We start from the raw sequence: 23340 nt of genomic DNA, 5'->3' as shown, positions 1-23340 counted from the left end.
TTCAGTCTCTTAACAGATTGGGCTGTTCGTCCTCATTGTCAGAGATGCAGTCCTCAGCTACATCAAGCCTCCTGTCGAGAACCTGTATCTTAGACCCAAGGCTTGCGATGTTTTGATCAAGTAAATCGAACCTGCTATTCAGTGCTTTGAAGCCGACCATCATTCCCTGGAGAAGAGATGTGGCCTCCTGGGGGGGGGGGGCGCGGGGGGGCAAGGGGGGGGGATTGGGCAGGGAGGGGGGGGGGGGGGGATTGGGCGGGGGGGGGGGGGTCCATCGGCGCGCTCTGCATTTTGGTCTTTGTCCGCCATGCTTGAGATGTGAAGTGGAGCGTCGTCTACAAGTTTTTCAAATGGAAGCGTTTTTTGTTTGAGGTCTATACCGCGAGGGAGCAGGGCAAATAACAGGTTGGTACAAGAGCAGGATTCCCACAGAAAGAGCCCCTCGATCTACTTGTGTGCTCCTTCGCCATGCCTCTCCACAGGGAGCTGTGTATCCCAAGGAAATTGGTGAAGGAGCAGTAGCTATTTGTTTGAGGGAGGAGAGTGCAGAGAACGGAGCCAAGGCAAGGAGATTCAGCCATGCTAGGGCCGGGCGGCAGAGGCAGGCAAACCGCTCCAAATCCGGGACTCAGCGCTACGCTGTTAACGCTTAGTACAGTGATTGTGTCCACGTTGGCCAAATGGGAGGCTCCCACCTCAAGACGATTAAGAGATAAAGCATGGCAAATGCACACCACAGGGGACAGGCAGGTCATAGGCCAAGTGTCTGCCAAAGTGTATGTCTCCGCTACAGTCACCGACCTCCAGTAGGGCCGCAGAGTGAAGGAGGAGGCCGCTGTCATGCAGAGGGGCAGCGCCAGCAAGCGCCGCCATTTTGTGTTGGGTCGCCAGATAGAGCGGGCGGCAGGCGCGTCACACTCGATCTCCCCCCACCAGGAGTCCCAGCTCGTCTCGATCAGGTAGTCTGAGGACGGGCCCTATCCCCGCCTCCAACCTGCATCAGGAGAGGGTGCGAGGCCGCCAAAGGAATGAGGCAGTGCGTCATTGATCGCTGAGAGTGGGGGGGAGATTCCCGCCGCTAGTTCCTACCCGGCGCCGCCCCGGGCCGAGGCCCGCTCACCCAGGTCAGCAGAGTTTCCACTGCGCAGGTCCACGAGCGTCACAATAGCGTAGCTCAATTTTCAGTAGGCCGCTCCAGCGGGGGCCTCACGTCGCGTTATCTCCGGTCAGGGGGCAGCTCGGGATTCTGTTTTTTGACCGGACGGGTCTGGTGATATTCTGCTCAGTGGTGCTTCGTGTCTCGCAGCATCAGTAGGGCTAGTATCGGTGGAATATGTGCAGAAGCTTGCGAGCCCGTCGGAGCTTCAAAGCCAGGCGGCCATCTTGGTCGCCGGCTCGGCCAAGGCTAAAGGCAGTTTACTAGACAATTATTCTCTTTGGCCTAATTTTCAAGGTGGGATTCAGGGCATTCCAATGTTGGGGTCAGGTTCTTGCTTTAAGCAAACAAAAGGTGACACTGGCAATCGCTTGGCTCTTTTGCTCACCATGCCACCTCAGTTTGGACCCAGCCATATGCAAATCATTCTTGACCCTGCTTCTCATGGAGACAGCCAAGCCCTGAACACAAGCAGTCCAGGTCTGGTGTTGCCCTATTTATGGGCTCATCAGCTCACTGTGTCACCGGAACCGAGCTGTGCCCGGCTGTGTTCTGGATCAGGAAGGACCTGGCCTGGCAGTTCGGGCTGGACTGCTCCCATTGGAGCAGGATCAAGACTGATTTGCATATGTCTGGTGCCAAATTGAGGTGGCGTGTTGTGCATATAAACGAGGGACTTGGATGTGGGCCTGAGTAATTACAAAGGGCTGAGATTAATTCAAGCATTCCATCCATCACTTTTTTGTATACACTGATGAACAATGACCACAGTCGTCCTGATGTCATCACCTATCTGTATCTATGCCATATTGTCAGAGCTTCTTTTGAACACCCATGACACGCAATGAACATCCAGCCGTCCTCTTGAGCTCCATTCCATTTTAGTTTTTACGTTACAACAATGTGCTGCCACCAATCTGGTCAGTGTTGCAGTCAAATGACAAGACTGTACCATCCTAGACTGCCGTGCACTGATCTTTCTGACCAGCTGTTTAGCATTTACATGCTGCAGGTTTATATTGTTCACTCCTTGGATATTTGTTGTAATTTTTCATAAGATATCTATTTATCCTTAACGTGATAATTCAGTTTGACTGTTCAACATCTGTGTCTGAAAGAATACATAGTACTCAATGTTGTTGTGCTAGGATTGCTCAGCAGATTATGGTTTGTATTACTCACATATACAGATTCTTTGAACCGATAGTATATGATGTCTTGCACACACCTACTCAGCATTGTTGGAAAGGAATATTTGCCAAGAGGATGAAGGAAGCGATATCAATGCAACAATATGTCATAAGCGGAGCATCAATGCTGAGGATTGGTTGAATAGAGCCATTACCAAACCTTGCTTGTGTTTTTTTCTGGTTGTACTTTGTGGACTCGGCAGGGTAAAGGTTGGCAGTTACTTGGTGACTGCAGCAGGCTCAAACCTTACTGCTGCTTTGGCTATACAGTTAAATGATTAATTTAATTTTTATCCAGACCTATTGTCATCACAAAATCAAAGTGGGCCCTAGAGCTTTAAGCCCTCACATCACATATAGATCTTAAAACCACAATTTATTTTCCACATTTATTTTTAAAATGAATAACTAGGTTTCGTCATGGAGGATTACAACATGTGACAAACAACGATGCTTGTCTCTTTCAATGAAACAGCTGTTTGAAGTAGAGGAAATATGATCAGCACATCCTGGTAGGAAGCCATAGGATTCTGAACCAAAAATTAGCATTTTTTAAACTTTAGCTTAAGAGTGCAAGATTAATAAATGGATAGTTCTGATTAGAGAAGGTACTGGTGAAGTTTAAGTGTTTTTAAATTGAAAATGAAATGGTCTGGGAAAGTATATATTTTCTGTCTCTTTGCTATTTAGATTTTGCCCAGGTTTCTTTTCTGAGATCTCACCAACCTTTGGGGCGGATGTTTTCAAAATTACAAAAAAAAAAGATTTGTTCATGGGGTACATGTTTGGCTGATGTCAGATATGGTGTGAAAATCTTAGAAAATAGGATAAACATGCTCCTTAGACATGCAAAAGCTTTCTTCAATTTGAAATAGAATGGTGAGGAGGTCAGGAGAACTGTGTAATTCTTTATGCTCAGTTCTACTTCTGAAATCATTCTCTCCCCACAACGCTAAAAGTTAATAGAACTGTCTACTGATAAGTCATTCGTTATGATCACTTGTTAGAGCATATTATATCCACTCAATGAATTGAGCTTTCTGCCTCTGCCTGATGTTTTTGATCTGGTCTAGTTTTTTTATATTAGACTGTTTGATGGACTCCATCCACTCCGATGCTGTTCCTAGTCAGGGTCCTTTATGTGATTTTTAAATTCCACTTCCAACAGCATACAAGGCAATACAAGACACAGTTCCTTCGCTATCGGTTTTGATTGGTTGCTCCTTGATTTTCTTCCTTTATCTCCGGAATGCCTACTATGCTCTTTGCTCAAGAGACAATTATATCTCAACGTTTTGAGATCTATGTGGCAAATGTCCTTAACAGGCCAAATAAGAGCCAGCTTCAGCTGGGGTGCATGGGTGATTTTCAGAGTTAGGGCAAATGTAGGTGATTAATGTCACAATTGTATTGTATGTTTAAATGTGTTTTCTTTACATTCTCAGGGTTCTTTTCAGAGGTATTTTGAAAAGCTTTACTCCCATATACGGGCCACTATATGGTTTGCTGCAAGACGTGTCCATGGTGCAAAAGATGCCATACTTTAAAGGATTTACTTTTCCGCTTAATATCATAGATTTCCTCGGCCCAGGATTTTCAGAGGTTGTGCCTCAGCGGTTGACCCCCAAGATACCTCTGCGAAAAGGTGTCACTAAACTGCTAAATAAACTATTTCCAGGTGCTGAGCTTCTTTCTAAGCCTCGGTCTGCTTCCGCTTCTGCAGTTCGAACAAAGGTGAAAACAAAAAATAGACCCGTCGACCAGAGTTTGGATGTCGGGAAGCCAGTATGGAAGAAGCGAAGGAATATAGGTGAGGATGTATATGTTTAGGTCTCGCCTAAGACAGTGCAAGCGTTATCTGTTGCAAGACATATTGTTATCTTACAATGGACGTAGAGCCTCTTGTTGCTTACCATTGGTTGCCTTAATTGTCATCTGCTTACTTCTTAATCGCATGTGGGCTTTCATTCCACTTTTTGTTTTTGTCCCGCTCCAGAACACAAACACATTACTGTGCCCTTTCACTGCTAATTTTTACAGGCGCTAAGAATGCATGTGTTTTCTCACCATCTCCCTCATGTGCTTCTCTTCCCACATCACTCGTTGTCTTCCTCTTTCTCGCCTATGTGCATCTCCCCTACACCCCTCACTTTGCCTTCTCGCCTGTATGCTTTCTCTTTGCCAGCTCCACGTTGCTGTCTTTAGCTCATTTGATAAATCCATTCCCACCTCGTGTGACTTTCCCACCAATGCCTCCACCCATGCTTTCTTGTTGCTGCCGACCCCCCACATTATTACTTCCGTATCTTGTCCTCTGTGTTGTTTGCACCCCAACACATGAATACTAATCCAACTCGCATCGGTTACTAAAATGGAAGCATTTGCGCCATTTTGTAGGCAAGCCTACAAAATGACGCAACCAGCAGCATCAAAAACATTTTTTAAATTCTTTAGCCATGCACCACATCTTTAGGAATGCTGTACCATCGCTAAATTACAAAGCAAATGGGCCCTAAAGGCTAGACCTATTTGCTTTGCCAATTCCGGTGTTATTTAGCCTATAATTTTGTGCTTTTGCAATTCTGATTTGTTTGCTACGCAGATTTCTGCACATATTTCATTTCTTTTGTTTGAATTATTTGTTGATGTCAACGTGCATACAGACCCATCTGAGAATTATCAAGCAAGTCATAAATTAAGTCTTCCATGGTGTCTGAGAAGTTGTAACGCTGATGTGACCCACATAAATAAGTCCAGAATACAACCGGGTGAAGCACTGTTGTCATTTTTTAAAGATCAGTAATTTTTCTGAGATTGTTTTAACAAGAGTTCATTGGAGCAGTGGTTGTAGTTGTTGCTATGCTGTTCCATCCAGGGCTCTTAAAAGCATCCCACAGGTGAAATGTTATTCACGAGTACAATTACAGTACTTCTGTTGCTGGCTCTCCATTGTCTATTGGAATTTCTGTTGACTGTGAACATTATTAATAAACCACCATCTGCAGTCTGTTTGCTATGTCTATAATATTATGGTCTTAGTAAATGGGCTATCGTCATCTACTCTATGCAATAGATAATAAGCTGTTAACTATGAATTTAGTAAACAGATTGTTGACATTTCCAGTGGCACAACTACTTTTAATGGACATATCACAGTAAGTTGATATATAATATAATTTTCCATCAGCTCCACTTTTTACTTATAGTACTGGAAGATACGCGGCACAACACAACTTCATAATAAAGTAAATGATTTCCGTTTGAAAAAGACGCTGCACGATTACGACCCAAGACGCCTCAAAATGTCCAGATACACCGTCAATGATAATGCGGACATTTTTTGATTCAATGAGTATCAAAGAGTACCAACACGAGGCCCATGCTCGAGACTCTGCAGCAGATGAGGGCTCCTTCTTCCATGGCGACAGTTTGGGGTCCGAGTTCGAAATCCAGGACATTCCACCGGTACACACCGGGAGTACAATCCCCCATTCATCCTGACCACTGTGTCAGCAAACATCCCAAAGGGCTGACAGTCTGGTTTGGAGCGACCAAAGCCCTCGCATGGACCGCCACTGCTTTCAGGCCATTGACAGCACCAAACAGCTGTACCGGAAACACTTAGCCCTGGCTCCGAAATAGCACATGGCCCATGCCACCAATCATCAGCCTCAAATTGAGATTCTGAATCGAGAGCCCTGGCGCTTAACACTTGGTCTGCCTTTGCACCAAAACCAGGTACATCGGACCAGAAAAACACTGCATTGAAACCATCAGCACTGAAAGTCGCTTTGTGAACAATAGTCCTTTACCACAGCAAACAAAAGACCATGCTCCAAAACTGTGCAACCAGTACTTGAACATTTACAAGAACATCTCGATGTCAGGCAAAAACAACTATTGATTCTACTTGACATGGCAGAATTATGGTTACACCTCCCCAAACCAAGGAAAAGCCATCAAAGAGACTGACCTTGGAGAGCCCATGCCCAACAAGGCACAGAAAAAGCCCACCACCAGTGACACCAATGGCAAACTCTCCACCACCTTCACCTCCTCCCCAGAGAGTTCATTCGCTTGGGGGGGCCATGGTGACTGAGTTGATGAAGGGGACCAATACTCTGTTCCCCCTCAAGGTGATCTGTGGGACACATATGACACAGAACCGCCTGCAGACACGGATCCCAATCTGTATCAGGCTAAACCTTAATAATAAAGTAGCTTATAAAGCGCCTGGTTAAGCCATCCCGGCGTGTCCCCGCGCTGTGGAGAGAAACCGCAAGTAGCATTATCATCTCACCCGCCCACACCTTAGCTTTATAAATTGTACAGATGAGTTTTAAGAAGACTTCTGAACTTGACCTCCGATCTTTCTAGTCTGAGGCAGATCGAGAGTCTGTTCCAGCTTAGAGCCGCTACGACTCCAAAAGATCGACCTGCCATTTTAGCTCTTTTTACACTGGGAATCGTCAGCTGGCCCGTCCCTTCTGATCGTAAAACTCTACTCGGCTCATACCTATGTATCAGGTCTTGGAGATAGGATGGAGCTTTTTGCCATAGTATCCGATGGCATATTAGGAGAGATTTATACATAATCCTCTTCTTGACTGGTAACCAGTGAATAGCCGCAAGAGCAAGCTTAGAGGTTGCTCTTTTTAGGAGTCTCAGAACTAGTTGAGCGGCCGCATTTTGAAGAACTTGCAGACGTCCCAGACTTTTTTTTTAGTAGCACCTAAAAACAGGACATTTCCATAATCCATACGGGACGTCACAAGTGCCTGGGTCATGGTACGTCTAGCTTCAAGAGGAAGTAGATCTAAGGCAGAGGTCTTCAAACTTTTTGATGCCGAGACCCCCTTGTAAAACCTTTTTAGGCGTAAGGACCCCCTTCCGAGAAAAGTTTCTAGAAACTGGTACTCCTCATCATCAACTTTTGACAACCATAAATGCGCCTGTTAGACCTCATCACATCCCTCCATCATTCATCCACCCACACTTTCACACATCCATTCATCCACCCTTTCATCCTTCCATCCATACATCCATCGTTCATCCATCCACCCTTCCATCCATACATCCATCCTTTACTCATCCACCCTTCCTTCCATCCACCCATCATTCATCAACCCACCTTTTCACACATCCATCCATCATTCATTAATGCAACCTTTTATCCATTCATACATCCATCCACCCTTTCATCTTCCCATCCATACATCCATCCTTCATCCATCCACTCTTTCATTCTCCCATCCATCATCCCTCCACCCTTTCATCCATACATCCATCCACCCGCCCTTTCATCCATCCATCTACCCATCATTCATCCCCCCACCTTTTCACACACCCATCCATACATCCTTCATCCGTCCACCCTTTCATCCCTCCATCCATACATCTATCCTTCACCAATCTATCCTTCATCCATCCACCCTTTCATCCTTCCATCCATACATCCATCATTCATCCATCCACCCTTTCATCCATCCATTCACCTATCATTCATCCACCCATCTTTTTACACATCCATCCATCATTCATCCATCCACCCTTTCATCCATCCACCCTTTCATCCATCCATCCTTCATCGGTCCACCCTTTCATTCTTCCATCCATACATCTATCATTCACCAATCTATCCTTCATCCATCCACCCTTTCATCCTTCCATCCATCATTCATCCATCCACCCTTCATTCATCCATTCACTCATCATTCATCCACCCACCTTTTCACTCATTCATCCCCCACTTTTTCACACATCCATCCATCCATTCATCCATCACTCATTCATCCACCCTTTCATCCATCCATTCACCCATCCTTTACCCATCCACCCTTCCTTCCATCCACCCACCTTTTCACACATCCATCCATCCATCATTCATCCATGCAACCCTTTATCCATTCATACATCCATCCACCCACCCTTCCATCCTCCGATCCATACATCCATCATTCATTCATCCATCCACCCTTTCATCCATCCATTCACCCATCATTCATCCACCCATCTTTTTACACATCCATCCATCCATCATTCATTCATCCATCTACCCTTTCATCCATCCATCCATCCTTCATCCGTCCACCCTTTTATTCTTCCATCCATACATCTATCCTTCACCAATCTATCCTTCATCCATCCACCCTTTCATCCTTCCATCCATACACCCATCATTCATCCATCCACCCTTTCATCAATCCATTCACCCTTCATTCATCCACCCATCTTTTTACACATCCATCCATCCATCCATCATTCATCCATCCACCCTTTCATCCATCCATCCTTCATCCGTCCACCCTTTCATTCTTCCATCCATACATCTATCCTTCACCAATCTATCCTTCATCCATCCACCCTTTCATCCTTCCATCCATGCATCCATCATTCATCCATCCACCCTTTCATTCATCCACCCACCTTTTCACACACCCATCCATCCTTCAGCCTTACATCCATCCATCCATCCACCCATCATTCATCCACCCACCTTTTCTGTGCCTCTCTCATGGGGGGGGGGGGGGAAGGGGTCAGTATCTCTCTGCGTCGTCGTCCTTCTTCTTTCCCACTCACAGGAGGGCATCTCTGTGCCTCCCTGCTGGGGGCGGGGGACGTGTCATGGGACCCACAGCTCCAGGTGCGCAACATCCATTGAACTCAAAGGGCTAAACTACAGCCACTCCCCCAGCCAGCCTCCCAACCCCACCCCCCCAGCTCCCCCCAGCTCGTGTATGTGAGCCAGGCTGAAACAGCTTCAGGGACACACACACAGTCACACCCAAGTACTTGAAAGGTCTTTAAAAGACCTTTTACCTGTTAATGAGGCGTTGATGTTTTTCACACCTCGGTGTGAATTAGGCCTCCCCGTGAGCTCCCTCAGCCCAATGCCAGGAATTGCACTCTGCAGAATCTGCGACCCCCCTTCCCAGGACTCCACGACCCCCCTGGGGGTCGGGCCCCACAGATTGAAGACCGCTGATCTAAGGTGTGATTAAGTGTTTTTAGCACCCCAAAACACTTTCCCACTAGGCGACGAATGTGGCCTTCGTAGGATAGTATGGGATCAACCCATATCCCCAGATTCTTTGCCTCCTTACAGGGAATGGGAGTGGGACCCAGGCATGGTGACCACCAATCCGCTGTCCAGCTGAGGTTAACCCCACCAGCCACCAGCACCTCGGTCTTGGCGCCATTTAACTTCAAACAGTGCGAGTTCATCCATGAGGCCAAGGCCTGCTGCATGCAGGCCTTAAAGTTGGATGCCGCAGTTGGAGGTGCTTGAAACAAGGAGATCAGCAGTTGGGTGTCATCGGTGTAGGATACTAACTCCACTCCATACGCTTGCACCACTTCGGCCAGGGGGGCCATGTATAAATTAAATAAAGTTGGACTCCGGGCAGAGCCCTGAGGCACCCCCTGTTCCAACGCCACCTCTGTGGATTGAAAAGAGCCCCGTTAGACCTGAAAACTTCGACCCGTAAGGAAGGATTTCAACCACCCCAGTGCGGAACCTGTGACACCACCACTGTTTAGACACTGCAGCAAGATGGAATGAGCTACAGTGTCAAACGCCGCACTGAGGTCTAACATCACCAGCGCCATGGTGTGTCCGGCATCTGCCCCTCGTCTTAGGGTCTCAGTAGCTCTCAGAAGGGCCGTCTCAGCCGAGAATCCTGACTGGAAGCCCGATTGGGAGGAGTGCAAGATGTTAGCCTTCTCTAAGTGTGCCATCAGTTGAGAGTTTGCCACTTTCTCAGCCACCTTGGCTAAATATGGTAGTAGAGAGATTGGCCTAAGGTTCTCAAGTACTTCATGGCTCACATTAGGTTTCTTCTTTATAGGAAGAACTACTGCTTTCTTCCAGTCTCCCGGAAGGGTTTGGGAGACAAACGAAGTCTGAAGTACATGCCTGATGTAAGGTTCCAGAACCAGCAGGCTCTCTCCCAACACCCTAGGGGGTGCCGGGTCCCTAGGGGAACCAGACTTAACACTTAGACAGATACTACATAGCTCCTCCGGGGGCGCGACCATAAAGTACTCCAGGCAGCTGTCCGTCTTGCTTACCCCGGTCACTTCTTCAAAACATAACCCATTTTCTGTTTTTTTTTTTAAAGGAAGCGTAAATATCCCTGACCTTCCCTGCAAAGTATTCTGCTACTCTGTTGCACTCCACCTCCGAGTCATTGTCTGGGGCGTTAGAGCTCGCCACCAATGAAATCTCCTTAAAGATTTCGTTCCCCTCCAGATGATACTACCGCACACCATGACATCATAGGTAGAGTGGCTGGTTATCATAAGGTTCAGCTCCACACGGAACAGGAGAGATGATTTTCTATTCGAGACAGTCTTCCACTCATCGGTTGGCCCAATCTCTGACCATGCTTAAAGGTAAGACAAGACATAAAACAGATAGTTTAAAGAACCAGTAAAAGCAGGGTCGTTGCACCATGACTGGATAAAAAATATAAGCCGTTACCTACCGACCCAATATACATAATGAGTCAAGTAACTACCACCAGACTCTCTCTAGTGCTTTCCATAGCATCAAAGACTGCAAACTTGCAAATGGCGAGGCACCCCCACTAGTCAAAGAGACTAGGAAAATCGATGCTGTGGGAAAGAGAGTGGCAGCACAATCACCAACCATTGGAGGATAGCCAACTCCTTTGGTCTCCTTTCCCTCTACGACAGGGCACACTGGGACGAAATGGAGGCATTCCTCCAACATCTCCCAGAACAATACAAGAAACAGCAATTTGAGATGGCCTCAGAGGGCAAACTAATAGCTAACTCCTCGATCCGCTGTGTACTAAATGCAGCTGATAGAGATGGAATTGGCATTAACACCAGATTCATCATTAGAAGACATGTCTGGCTCAAGGTTTCAAGCTTCAAGCCAGAAGTGCAACAAAATATCCTTGCACTTCCTTTTTATGGTGAAAATCTCTTTGGCCCTCAAGTAAACAACTTACATGGGAAATTTAAGAAGGACAATGAAACGGCCAAAGGAACAGTGGCGTTACAAACATCTACGCAAATAGGGACTATTCGTTGCTCCCACCATCGTGGAGCAGCAAAAGGTAAACCTGCAGACACCTCCACTGCATATCAGCATCCCCAATCACACGATACATCGTGCAGAGGATATTATAAATTATCCTACAGAGGAAATAATTGCTGATGCGGAGGTAGAGACGATTACAATAACCATCAGCTACCGCCACAAAGCCTTGACTTAACTGCTGTTTCCCCCGTATACTACGCCTGTTAGGGTAAGATTTCAACAGTTCTTCCCTGCATGGCGAAATATCGCGTTTGACTTGTAGGTGTTGCATATTATTAAACATGGTTATTGCCTGGAGCTTACTTCAATACCACCAAACATTCCACCCCACTCACACAGGCTGCCAGCAGACCATCGACAGCTGCTCAAAGAGGAAGTAAAATCTCTTCTACAAAAGGGAGCAACTGAGTATGTGCCGATACACCAATCGGGCACAAGACTTTACTCGCTTTGCTTTCTCACTCCCGAGAAGGACGGGTCTGACAGGTCAGTCCTAGACTTCAGACCCTTAACAGGTACATTCTCTCAGAGCACTTGCATATGGTTACTCTACAAGATATCATTCCATTGCTACAACAAGGCAACTTCATGGACGCATTGGACATAAGGAACGCCTACTTTCACTTTCCTGTTCACCCAGCATATCCACAGTACCTCAGATTTGTACTAAATGGAAAACATTATCAATTCAAAGTACTTCTGTTCAGAGTCACTACAGCCCCAGTGTGTTCACCAAATGTCTAGCAGTAGTAGCAGCTCATCTACGCAGACAAAACGTGCACATTTTTCCATTACTGGACGACTGTCTCATCAAAAGTTCAAACAGTCAGAACTGTTTTCAACACACTCAAACTACTATAAACTTGCTTCATCGTCTAGGTTTCATAGTCCATGCAATCAAGCCCCAGCAACATGTACAAATACAACTTTATCTCGGAGACCTCATACATTCTCAAACAGGGATAGGTGACCCAAATTCAGCAAGGATTCAATCCTTTTAAACACATCCCACAGTTTCAGCTGCATCAGCAGATAACAGTAAGGGCAGTGATGCACCTCCTAGCCACCGTGGCATCATGTATAGCCATAGTACCTTATGCCCTATGCGCCCGTTGCTAGAATGCTTAGCGCATCAATGGTCTTAAATGGACTGTCAGCTAAAAGATCTAGTGATGATCGTCTGTCAAGCTTGCCCCTCTAACACTCTTCTAAAAGGACAGCCTTTCGTAAACCCAGTTCTGAAGAGGACCATAACAACTGATTTATAACTCAAAGGTTGAGGAGCCCAATCACAGGAGTTGACCGTTCAGTGTCACTGGACACCCAGTCAGACTCCTCCCCATATTGGTCACCTAGATCTGCTAGATATTCATCAAGGACTGAAAGCATTCCTTTCGCACCTCACAGGGAAAGGGGTTCTCATCCAAATGGAAAACATGACTATTATATGTTCTCTGTAAAAACAGGGGCACCAGGTCACCTCAGCTATCTCAATTAGCACAGACCATTTGGAGGTATGCTCTCTGACACAACATTCACCTGTTAGCAGAATATCTAACAGGAGTGGACAACGACTTGGTAGAACTCCTCAGCAGGAGACTGCAACAAGTCCACAAGTGGGAGCTCCTCCCACTCTTCCAACAATGTGGTCACCTGAACATAAACCTATTCGCCACAGCAGAAAACCCAGATGCTCAAACTTCATCTCCAGATTCCAAAACCCACAGTCCAAGGGCAATGCACTATGGATGAATTGGTCAGGGATATTTGCTTACGCTTCTCCCCCTCTCCTGCTGCTTGTTTGTGATTCACAAACTGTGACCGACATCTCTGACCCTCATCCTAGTGGCTAATACATGACCTAGACAACCATGGTTCACCACCATACTGGACTGGGGGAGGTATTCCCCTTCCCCATAAAAATGAACTTGGGCCTTAAAATGGCATGGGGCCGCACGCCCACTCCCAAAAAATGTATGTGCGTATGTGGGCTTTTATTTCATACAGATGGGAGCCTTTTTTTAATCAATTTGTTTTATTTTACCGCAGTTCCTCTGCCGATCCACAGTATCATTTTAAGTTTTTGGTGCCGGGGAGGTGGAAGATACGCCTACTCATAAATGCATGGGGGAAATACATTTTGGTACTCCCCCCCCCCCCCACCCCACCCCCCTCCCAATTTTCAGCCCCCTGCTTGAAGGATCACTCCAATACATTCCATGAAGATACTTAGGTGGTAGACTTTTATTTTAAAGTACTGTGAAGATGCGTCAAATAGCACCAAAGTTATTCGCAAACCAAAGAACCTATTTCCTGTGGAAACATGGTCCTAACTATAATGTAAATGTGGGTGTACTTGTAAAGCGCACTGCGACTCCATGGAGTATCCTGGCGCTGAAGACCGCTGGGGAACCCGTCCTGGTTTTCCCTGTGAAATGGTCCCTTTCTGGGTATCTCCAAGGTGAAACCAGGCATCCCCGGCGTCTATGGGGGGCCGTTGTAGAGATGAGGCAAGTTTAATGCCCACAGTTGCCGAGTGTGTTCCCTGGTTAGAGTAGGCACCGAGGCGAGAATTATCGAGTCCGTTTTGTCCCTGGTCCACGACCCTGCCGCGTCGGGAATTGAACCCTGGTCCCGGGCCGTTCTCTGCTTACGGGTCTGCCGCCTCTAACCAGTGAGCCACACCAATGACTCCATGGTGACCGCCACTGGGATATCTCCAGTGGCAGTCCCAATGGGGTACTATGTTTCCATAAGTAATAGATTCTTTGGTTTGCGACTAACTTTGGTGCAGTTTGAAGAATCTTCTATATATATATATATATATATATATATATATATATATATATATATATATATATATATATATATATATATATATATATATATATATATATATATATATATATATATATATATATATATATATATATATATATATATATATATATATATATATATATATATATATATATATATATATATTCTCCATCCATGCTGGGTTGGCAGTTCTTGTTTGAATGTAAGATTATCATGTAGACATTTTAGAGTTGATGGCATCAGTTTAGAATGTATGTTAATTTGATTTGTGGATGGCAGTTGCGTCTGTGTAAGGTGGCGATCGGACGTATGTAGGGCATCAACATTCCATCATCCGTCCAATGATCTTCTCGCAGTGTAACCATTCATAGTAAGGTGTGTAGCTCGTGGCATCTACACCCGATCATCCGTCCAATGAGCTTTTCGCAGTGTAACCATTCACAGCAAGGTGCGTAACGCGTGGCATCTACACCCCATCATCCGTCCAATGAGCTTCACATGGTGTAATTATTCACAGCATGCTACCCAGTGGCATCTACACCCAATCATTCGTCCAATGAGCTTCACGCAGTGTAACCATTCACAGCATGCAACCCAATGGCATCTACACCCATCACCCGTCCAATGAGCTTCTCGCAGTGTTACCATTCACAGCAAGCAGCTTAACTCATGGCATCTACACCCCATCATCCGTCCAATGAGCTTCATGTGGTGTAGCCATTCACAGCATGCAACCTAATGGCATCTACACCCCATCATCCTTCCAATGAGCTTCACACAGTGAAACCATTCACTGCAAGGCGCGTAACTCGCAGCATCTACTCCCTTTGATCCATCCAATAAACTTCACATGATGTAGCCATTAACCTCATGCCACGCGTGCCCTGCCTATAGCCAAACGTTTGTCCATTGAACTTCAAGTGGTGTAATCTTTCACAGCATCAATGGCTAACCTTGACATCAACATTGCATTATCTGTCCAATGTCCACGTGGTGTAACTATTTACAAAATGCATCTCGACCACCGGCATCTACACCCCATCATCCGTCCAATGAGTTTCACGCGGTGTAGCCATTAACAGCATGCCGCGCGTCCCCTGCCCAGTGTTATGTTGTGCTACTTCTCGACACCCTGGACTTATAGCTAATCATTTGTCGAATGAACTCCATATGGTTTAATCATTCACAACATGCACCGAGCAGCTACGCCGCATCGTTTTTGTCCAATGAACTTCACATGGTGTAACCACTCAAAGCATATATTTTGGCCCTCAAGGTGAGCCTGTATGTTTTTTAGACCAAAATCTCCTAATTGTACATGTAAAGTATGTGAAGGGACTATTTACAGTTGAAAGCACTGTTGTTAATCACGTACTTAAAACATGCAACAATTGTTTGCTTGGTGCCTTATAATAAGTGCCATCATTATGTAAAAACTTGCAGTGCTAACTAAATAGAGTTAGGTCTGAAAATGTTATTAGCAGTAATCCATCTTTGCTGCCAAGTCCCACTTCTCTCAGGCAAGTATAGGTTTGACTCCAGGCAGGGTTATTCAGAATTTTCATAATCCTACCCAGTGTCGCATTGAGCAATGCGTGATACATATTTCGCATTGTGTACCTTGTAAATACAGTAGTTAATCAGCACTCTTTATGTTTTTGTCTTTTTATTAAACAGATGTGATAGTACAGCGCTTAGCCATGCAGCCTTCAAAAATGACAACAGTTCAATAGCAATCAAATATTACAATACTGGTTAAGCATATTATCTTATCGCTCCTAGGTCTAGTCAAGGTCTGTGCCCCCTTTTTCCCTCCGCAGTTCCTCCGTTGGGGAAATACATATATCACACCTCAATGCATTTCATTGAGCCCATTTATGATCCCATTTCTTAGGACAGCCCCTATGCTTGAATACCTTTCTCTGCAATCATTGCACTATCCATGTCATTTGGCCACCGCTGAAACATAGGCAATTCTCCGGTTCCCCAGAGCTGGGCAGTGTTTCTCTTGGCAAGGGTAAATCCCAATGAAGCCCACGTGCGCTCGGTCTAGGTTAGGTCAGGGGCCTCCCATATGTTTAGCAGGCAGAGCACCGGGGAGCCGGTGATATCCATCCCACCCACCTCCTTAAGTGTGGAGACAGTTCTTTCCCAATATTGGCGGATATTTGGGCAATCCCAGACTGTATGAAAGTATGTGCCTTCCCCAGAGCATCGTCTAAGGCACTCCGGGTCAGGTCGGCGGACCAATTTGACCAGTGTGTGTGCGGAAAGATATGATCTGTGCAGGATTTTTAGTTGGATCAATCGAAGCCGCATTGGGATTGCCACCGCCTAGGGGGAAGAAAGTGCCTCCTGCCAATCGTCATCTTCTAAATACTCAATGTCTGCTTCCCATAAGTGCCGGAGATGTATCAGCGGGTCCGGCTTGTTGTTAGTTAATTTACGATATGTAAGGTATATTGCTTTACCTGACATGGGCTCCGTTAGGAGTCTGTCTTCCATTGGGGATGCCTCAGGCAAAACCTCACCATGTGGTATAGTGGTAGTTATAGTATGGCGTATTAGCAGGTATCGGAAGGTCTCCCGACTCATTCAGTTGGTATTCTGCTTGTAGGTTGCTAAATGGGACTATCTTGTTCCGTTTCCAAAGGTCGCCAACAGAAGAAATGTCAATCACATCCCATTTGTCAAAACCCTGGCATTTACTAAGCGTGTCAAGTTGCTCGGTCTTCCACAAAGGGGTGTAAGCGTTATTTTCTTGTGCCACCCCAGTGTTTTTTGGGTACGGTGCGAATTGCAACTGTTTGAGCCGTGGGACCTGTGAGTCGTTGACGTCTGGGATTAGAATAAAGTGCCCTTCGATAACCACAAGGACTCATTACCCATTTGTAAGTTTGATATGCCGTTCAGACGGCGGTGCATAGACCCATTGGTTAACAATTGCAAGATGGGAGGCCCAATAGTATTGTTTGAGGTTGGGCAATGCGATACCTCCATAGTGTCACCCTCTCGTCAGTTTGTGAGTCACGATTCGTGGGCTCTTCCCGTCCCATAAAAGAGTTCTAACTTCACTCTCTATGCTTGCGAAAAATGTATCTGGGACCTTGTAGGGGGTGTTCTGTAACACATATAAAAATCGGAGTAGCACCAACATTTTAAACAGTGCTGCCCTTCCCAGAGGTGTCAGTGGTAAGCACCGCCAATGGAGCAGGTAGTATGGAGTCTGGTCAGAGGAGCCTTAAGATAATTGTCGTAAAACTGGGATGGATGTGGGGTATGTGTGTATATATATATATATATATATCAAGATATTTAAATCCTTTGGTTGCAACCGTAAGGATTATGTCTTTGGGCTGCCTCGGTAAAGGGTCTCAAAGCATATATAGTATGGATTTTTCCCAATTAATAGTATATCCTGAATGTGCACCGAATATTGCAAAAATATGAAGGATCCTATGGATCGAGGCCGAGGGGGCCGCAACATACAGTAAGACATCGTCTGCATATAGGGAGATTCTGTCTTCGTCGTGACCGTCCATTTCAGCCCCCTAATCATGGGGTCACCGCTAACCCAGGTCGCTAACGGTTCCAATACTAGAGCAAACATGAGAGGCGACAGGGGACAGCCTTGCCTGTTTCCACGCTCAAATCTGAATCGGCTGGAGATATTTTGGACGGTCACCCAAGCACTCGTCAGCAGCAGGCTGTACTATGGCAACACCCTCTACACGGGAACCACAGCCAAACTCCCGAAAAGACTTCAAAGAATACAGAACGCTTCCGCACGCCTCATCCTCGGCATCCACAGCCACATCACTGCCCACCTGAGAGACCTGCACTGGCTCCCCGTCAACAAGAGAATCACCTTCAAGCTCCTGACCCACGCTCACAAGGCACTCCACAACGCAGCCCCCTAATCATGGGGTCGCCCCTAACCAGGTCGCTAACGATTCCAATACTAGAGCAAAAATGAGAGGCAACAGGGGGCAGCCTTGCCTGTTTCCCCGCTCAAATCTGAATCGCTGGGAGATATTTTGGACGATCACCCAAGCCCTCGTCAGCAGCAGGCTGGACTACGGCAACGCCCTCGACGCGGGAACCACAGCCAAACTCCAGAAAACACTTCAACAAATACAGAACGCCTCTGCACGCCTCATCCTCGACATCCCCCGCCACAGCCACATCACTGCCCACCTGAGAGACCTGCACTGGCTCCCCGTCAACAAGAGAATTACCTTCAAGCTCCTGACCCACGCTCACAAAGCACTCCACAACGCTGGACCAACATACCTCAACAAACGACACACCTTCTACACCCCGAACCGCTAGTTTTGTTCCACTGACCTCGACCTCGCCACCGTTCCACATATCCATCGAACGACCACCGGCGACCGATCATTCTCCCACCTCGCCGCCAAGACATGGTACACCCTCCCCATCCACTTGCGACAGGCCCAGGACCTGCTGACCTTCAGGAGACTTCTTAAGACCTGGCTGTTCGAGCATTAGCTGCACTCCCCCTCCTTAGCGCATTGAGACCCTCACGGGGGAGTAGTGTGCTCTACAAATGTTTGATTGATTGATTGATTCAAGCTAGCCTAGCTGATAAAGGGTGTTACTCCTAAAACGGTTCCAGGATGCTTGTTTCCGGTTCAGGGAAGACCTGGCTTGGCAGTTCGGGCTGGACTGTTGCCATGAGGCACAGGGTGAAGACTGAGTTGCATAAAGCTGGTCTGAACTGAGGTGGCGAAGTGAGCTAAAGAATGATGGTGGATTCAACCCAGATCTCTGACTGGGGTGAGTGTCTGAAAGGTTTCAGTGCTCCATCCATCATCTCCATGTGTTTGATTTGTTCTCCCTAAGTTGGCAGGGTATGCCCAGATGTGGGGACCTTGCTCACTTTGCCACTGGATTCAAGCTAGCCTGGCTGATAAAGGGTGTTACCCCGAAACCGGTCCCAGGATGCTTGTTTCCTGTTCAGGGAAGACCTGTCTTGGCAGTTCAGGCTGGACTGTTCCCATGAGCCACAGGGTCAAGACTGATTTGCATATAGCTGGGTCTGAACTGAGGTGGCGAAGTGAGCTAAAGAATGATGATGGATTGAACCCAGATCTGTGACTGGTGGTGAGTGTCTGAAAAGTTTCAGCGCTCCGTCCATTATCTTCATGTGTTTGCTTTATGCGGCAAAACAAGCCAGAATATGCAGCGTAATGCAACTCATTCTGTGATAGTATTACTTAATAATTTCTCATGTTTAGACTTGCAACACTGTATGGAATAGGTTGCACCTCATTAGTACCAGTTTAACACTAAAATATAGAAATAAGCAACATAAAGGTGACCAGTCAACCTTTGCGAAGGGCTTTTCACTGCACGGCAACATTTGTTGCTCCGTTTCTAGTTCATTTTGAACTGGAATTTTTTTATGTTGTTAAAATCTGCAGATTATGCAGCAGAATATGTGGCAAATGCAGCAAATCCATAATTATGCGAAAAATGCCACAGTCATACAATTGCATAATTCCTTTGGCCCTGACAATAGATTTTCTTTAAGTAGTCTGTAGTCAGGTGGGCACAGTAACATTTTCAGGAGCGTACCCCAGTACAGAAATCCTGTTTTCCATCTCCCTGTATTCTTATGATATTCACCTCTTTTGGCTCTGAAAGAGGGTTGTCTGGCCGCGACCAGCCATTAAGCAGTTTGTCATTCGTTGAACTCTGGCCTAAGCTTTCTGGTTTCTAATTGAATTATGACAATCCTAGTGTTGGATTTATCTCTTGTTTACTTCAACAATATTCATGAGTGTGTGTCTTTAGAGGTGCTGTGCGTCAGAGGCCATCATTCTCATTTGGTCTCCCATTGCATTTGACCACTGTTGTTGTCAATAATTCTAATGTCGTTCGGTGATCAGATCTAACTACCTGGAATTTCTCGTCACACCTCGTTTTTCCAAAGCCAGAACAGGTGGACGCTCCTTTGTAGTTAAAACAACCACCCTCTGGAATTCCCTACCCTTACAAATCAGGAAGGCTTTCCGTAAGCTACTAAAAACATGGCTATTCAACCTCCCCTAGCTCTCACAGGCCATATATTGCTAACTGCCCCTATTCTCTTCTCCGCACAGCGTCGGGACACTCCCGTCGGGGGTAGCCGTGCGCTCTACAGGATACTTTATTATTATTATTGATGCACACGGTATTTCAGTTGTACTACAATTTCAATTGCAACCCCCAACATGTTTTAACTCCTGTGTGATGTTGCCAGAGGATTATGCTCTATCTTAATGGTCTATTTTGAATTCAGTTTTCTATTTCATGTGCTAAGAGGCCCTAGTTATAAGGGACAGTCACTCCTGGCGCTACCACGACAGACCCCAAAGCCAGCTGAAGGAAGAAAGGGGAATGTTTGACCGCATTCTGGCACATCTCAGATGCACCATCCAACAACCCCAAAAGCCCATCAGTTCATCCTGCTCCCCATTCAGGGGCCAAACAATAACTCTAAAAAGAAAATTTGCTTTATAGAGTGATGCCACCTTCTCGGACACATATATTTAATCCAGCAGGAGATCAAGTATAATATCACACCTGAGCTACACCTGGGGGGAGGGAAAGTGTGAACTGAGTTAGTATTGAAGATATACCCGCACATCTCGTATATGATGTAAGAGATCCTTGATGCTGTATAATTAATACAACTTTTTAAAAAATACATTCGTTCAGTTCAGAAGCAAGGTTATTTAGATTAGATCTTTCGGCCTCACCCTACTAGCAGATCACCAGACCAGCAAAGGGTTGCATGCACATTTCCTGGTCTGCTTTTTCTTTGCTATAACGTACTACCCTGATTTAAAGATTTTTAACCTCAGCACGTTCCTATAGCATACCACAGTTGTTTGCTTCCTCTACATTACATGTGGGACATATGTCTGGTTGACCCTCATTCATTTCAAATATGATGCAAGAGTGATGCAGATGGCTAAGTTGTATCTATTTGAATCTGGCATTCCTGCTTACTTTTCTGAAAGCGTTGGCCACATTTTGCCTTTATACATCTGAGAACTCCTGCCTGATGGTGTTGTTGCACTATATTTCAGTTCTTCTCTGGTTTACATGCAGTTATTATCTCGATCAATATGATCGCTGGACTCACTTTCTCTACAAAATATAAAATCATTTTCAGTTCCTTATCCTGGAGTGCATGCATAAACATTTCCCACCTTCTATACAAGTACTGTCTACTGACTGGTTTGCTCTTCTGAGAAGCCAGAATATTATTCCATTCTAGTAATGAAGGTATTATGCATGTGTAGTACAGACCACCATCGGTTATTACCTTGCATTGATCCATTATGTATTTTTATTAGGTTAGTAAAAGTGACTTGCTCACTGCAGTGGTGAATCAAGGCCTTACATTACTCTCTGGTGTGATGGGTGTGTCCCCTGTATAGTATATACGTGTGTTCCCCTGCCCTGAGGGCCAACTGCTTATATATCTGGTATACAGATTTTTTATTTATTTTGCCTCTGTAGTCACTCTTCACTAAGCATGTGCATGTGGCCAAAGCCTCACCCTGACTTTGAAAGGCCCTGGACCTGTCTTGTGAACTGGGGTGTTCACCAAGCGTACCCTCAGTTCCGACAGTGGACTACTGTCCCTTGTATGAGTATAGCGCATAAAGCGGTGGTGGCAGCATAAAATTAATTGTGTGACCATATCGTATTTTATGTGGGTCATTTTGGTTAAGGCCTGTGTAAAGGTCTACTTCAATCAGTCTATCAAGTCGTATCTGTAAAGTGTGGCTTGTCACCGAGAGGGTATCCAGACGCTGGCTGAAAGTCTCAGTTGAAAAGGCAGGTCTTGAGCTCCTACCTTAAGTTGGTCAGCGAGGTGCGGAGGTGGAGGGATAGGGCGTTCCAGGCTTAGGCTGTGAAATGGGAAAAGGAGCATCCTCCAGCATGGCAGCACCAAATGCATGGCATCTGTGCGAGGGCAAGATTGAGCAGTGCCGATGTTCCTGGGGTGGGGGGTGCGGTTCGGTGGAAGTGCAGACGGTGGTTCATGTACTTTGGTCCTTAACCGTGGAGGGCTTTGAAGTCGTGTCACAAGCTTGAACTGGCACCTCTTCTGGACCGGGAGCCAGTGGAAGTCTTTTAGGTGCTGGATGATGTAGGCTGTCTTGGGCAGGTTAAGAATGAGTCTGGCAGCTGCGTTCTGGATAGTCTGTAGTCTTTGTATGAGTTCGGGGGCGGTGCCTGCATAGAGTACGTTTCCGTAGTCCAGTCTGCTGGTGATGAGGGTCTTCTTTGCCATCTTCCTGGTGTTGATGGGGATCCACTGGAAGATTTTGCGAAGCATGCAGAGTGTGTGGAAGCAGGCTGAGGAGACTGCGGTGACCTGATGTTTCATTGAGAGTTCGCTGTCAAGGGTGATGCTGAGGTTGCAGGCGTGGTCTTTTGGCTTGGGGGTGGGTGCGAGTTCCAATGGCCACCAGGAGATGTTCCAGAGGGCGCTGTGTTTGCCAAAGATGACGACTTCCGTCTTGTCTGTATTGAGCTTGAGCCAGTTCTATTTCATCTAAGTGGAGACGTTCTTCATACAGTGGAAATGTGTCTTTATTGAGGTGAGGTTGGCTGAGAGAGATAGTACGAGCTGGGTGTCGTCAGTGTAGGAGATGGAGGTGGGGTTGTGCAATCTGACGATGTCTGTGAGTGGTGTCCTGTAGATGTTGACGAGGGTTGGGCTGAGAGATGAGCCTTGGGACATGCCTCAGATGTGTTTGGCTTGCAATGTGAAAGAAAGGAATATGACTCTCTGGGTGAGTCCAGTGAGAAAGGATGCCATCCATCTGAGCTCGGACAAGACGGAGGTCCTCATCCTGGGCTCCTCTCCCTCCGCCTGGGACGACTCCTGGTGGCCTCCCGCCCTGGGCACCGCACCCAAACCGACAGACCATGCACGCAACCTGGGCTTCATCCTGGACTCCTCCCTCTCCATGACCAGGCAAGTCAACAACGTCTCCTCGGCATGCTTCAACATCCTACGCATGCTACGGAAGATCTTCTGGTGGATCCCCACCGAGACCAGGAAGACCGTCACC

General features: G+C 46.3%; 1 protein-coding gene across 2 annotated transcripts in view; it reads left to right on the top strand.

The window, feature by feature from the left end:
- The window catches only part of RMP64 (ribonuclease MRP subunit p64), a 110590-nt gene that overhangs the window by 66529 nt on the left and 20721 nt on the right, over positions 1–23340 (top strand). The window contains exons 5-6 of one of the 2 annotated variants that reach the window (XM_086947884.1): positions 2246–2323; positions 3792–4156. In XM_086947884.1, coding sequence (XP_086804010.1) covers positions 2246–2323; positions 3792–4156 — 443 coding nt within the window. The remainder of the gene's footprint in view (positions 1–2245; positions 2324–3791; positions 4157–23340) is intronic. The other variant, XM_086947885.1, reaches the window with a different exon arrangement.

The sequence above is a fragment of the Lissotriton vulgaris genome (assembly GCF_964263255.1).
Source record: "Lissotriton vulgaris chromosome 8 unlocalized genomic scaffold, aLisVul1.2 SUPER_8_unloc_1, whole genome shotgun sequence".
Lineage (NCBI taxonomy): Eukaryota > Metazoa > Chordata > Amphibia > Caudata > Salamandridae > Lissotriton > Lissotriton vulgaris.
The sequence above is the reverse complement of the archived record's forward strand: the minus strand, read 5'-3'. Positions and strand labels throughout refer to the sequence as shown.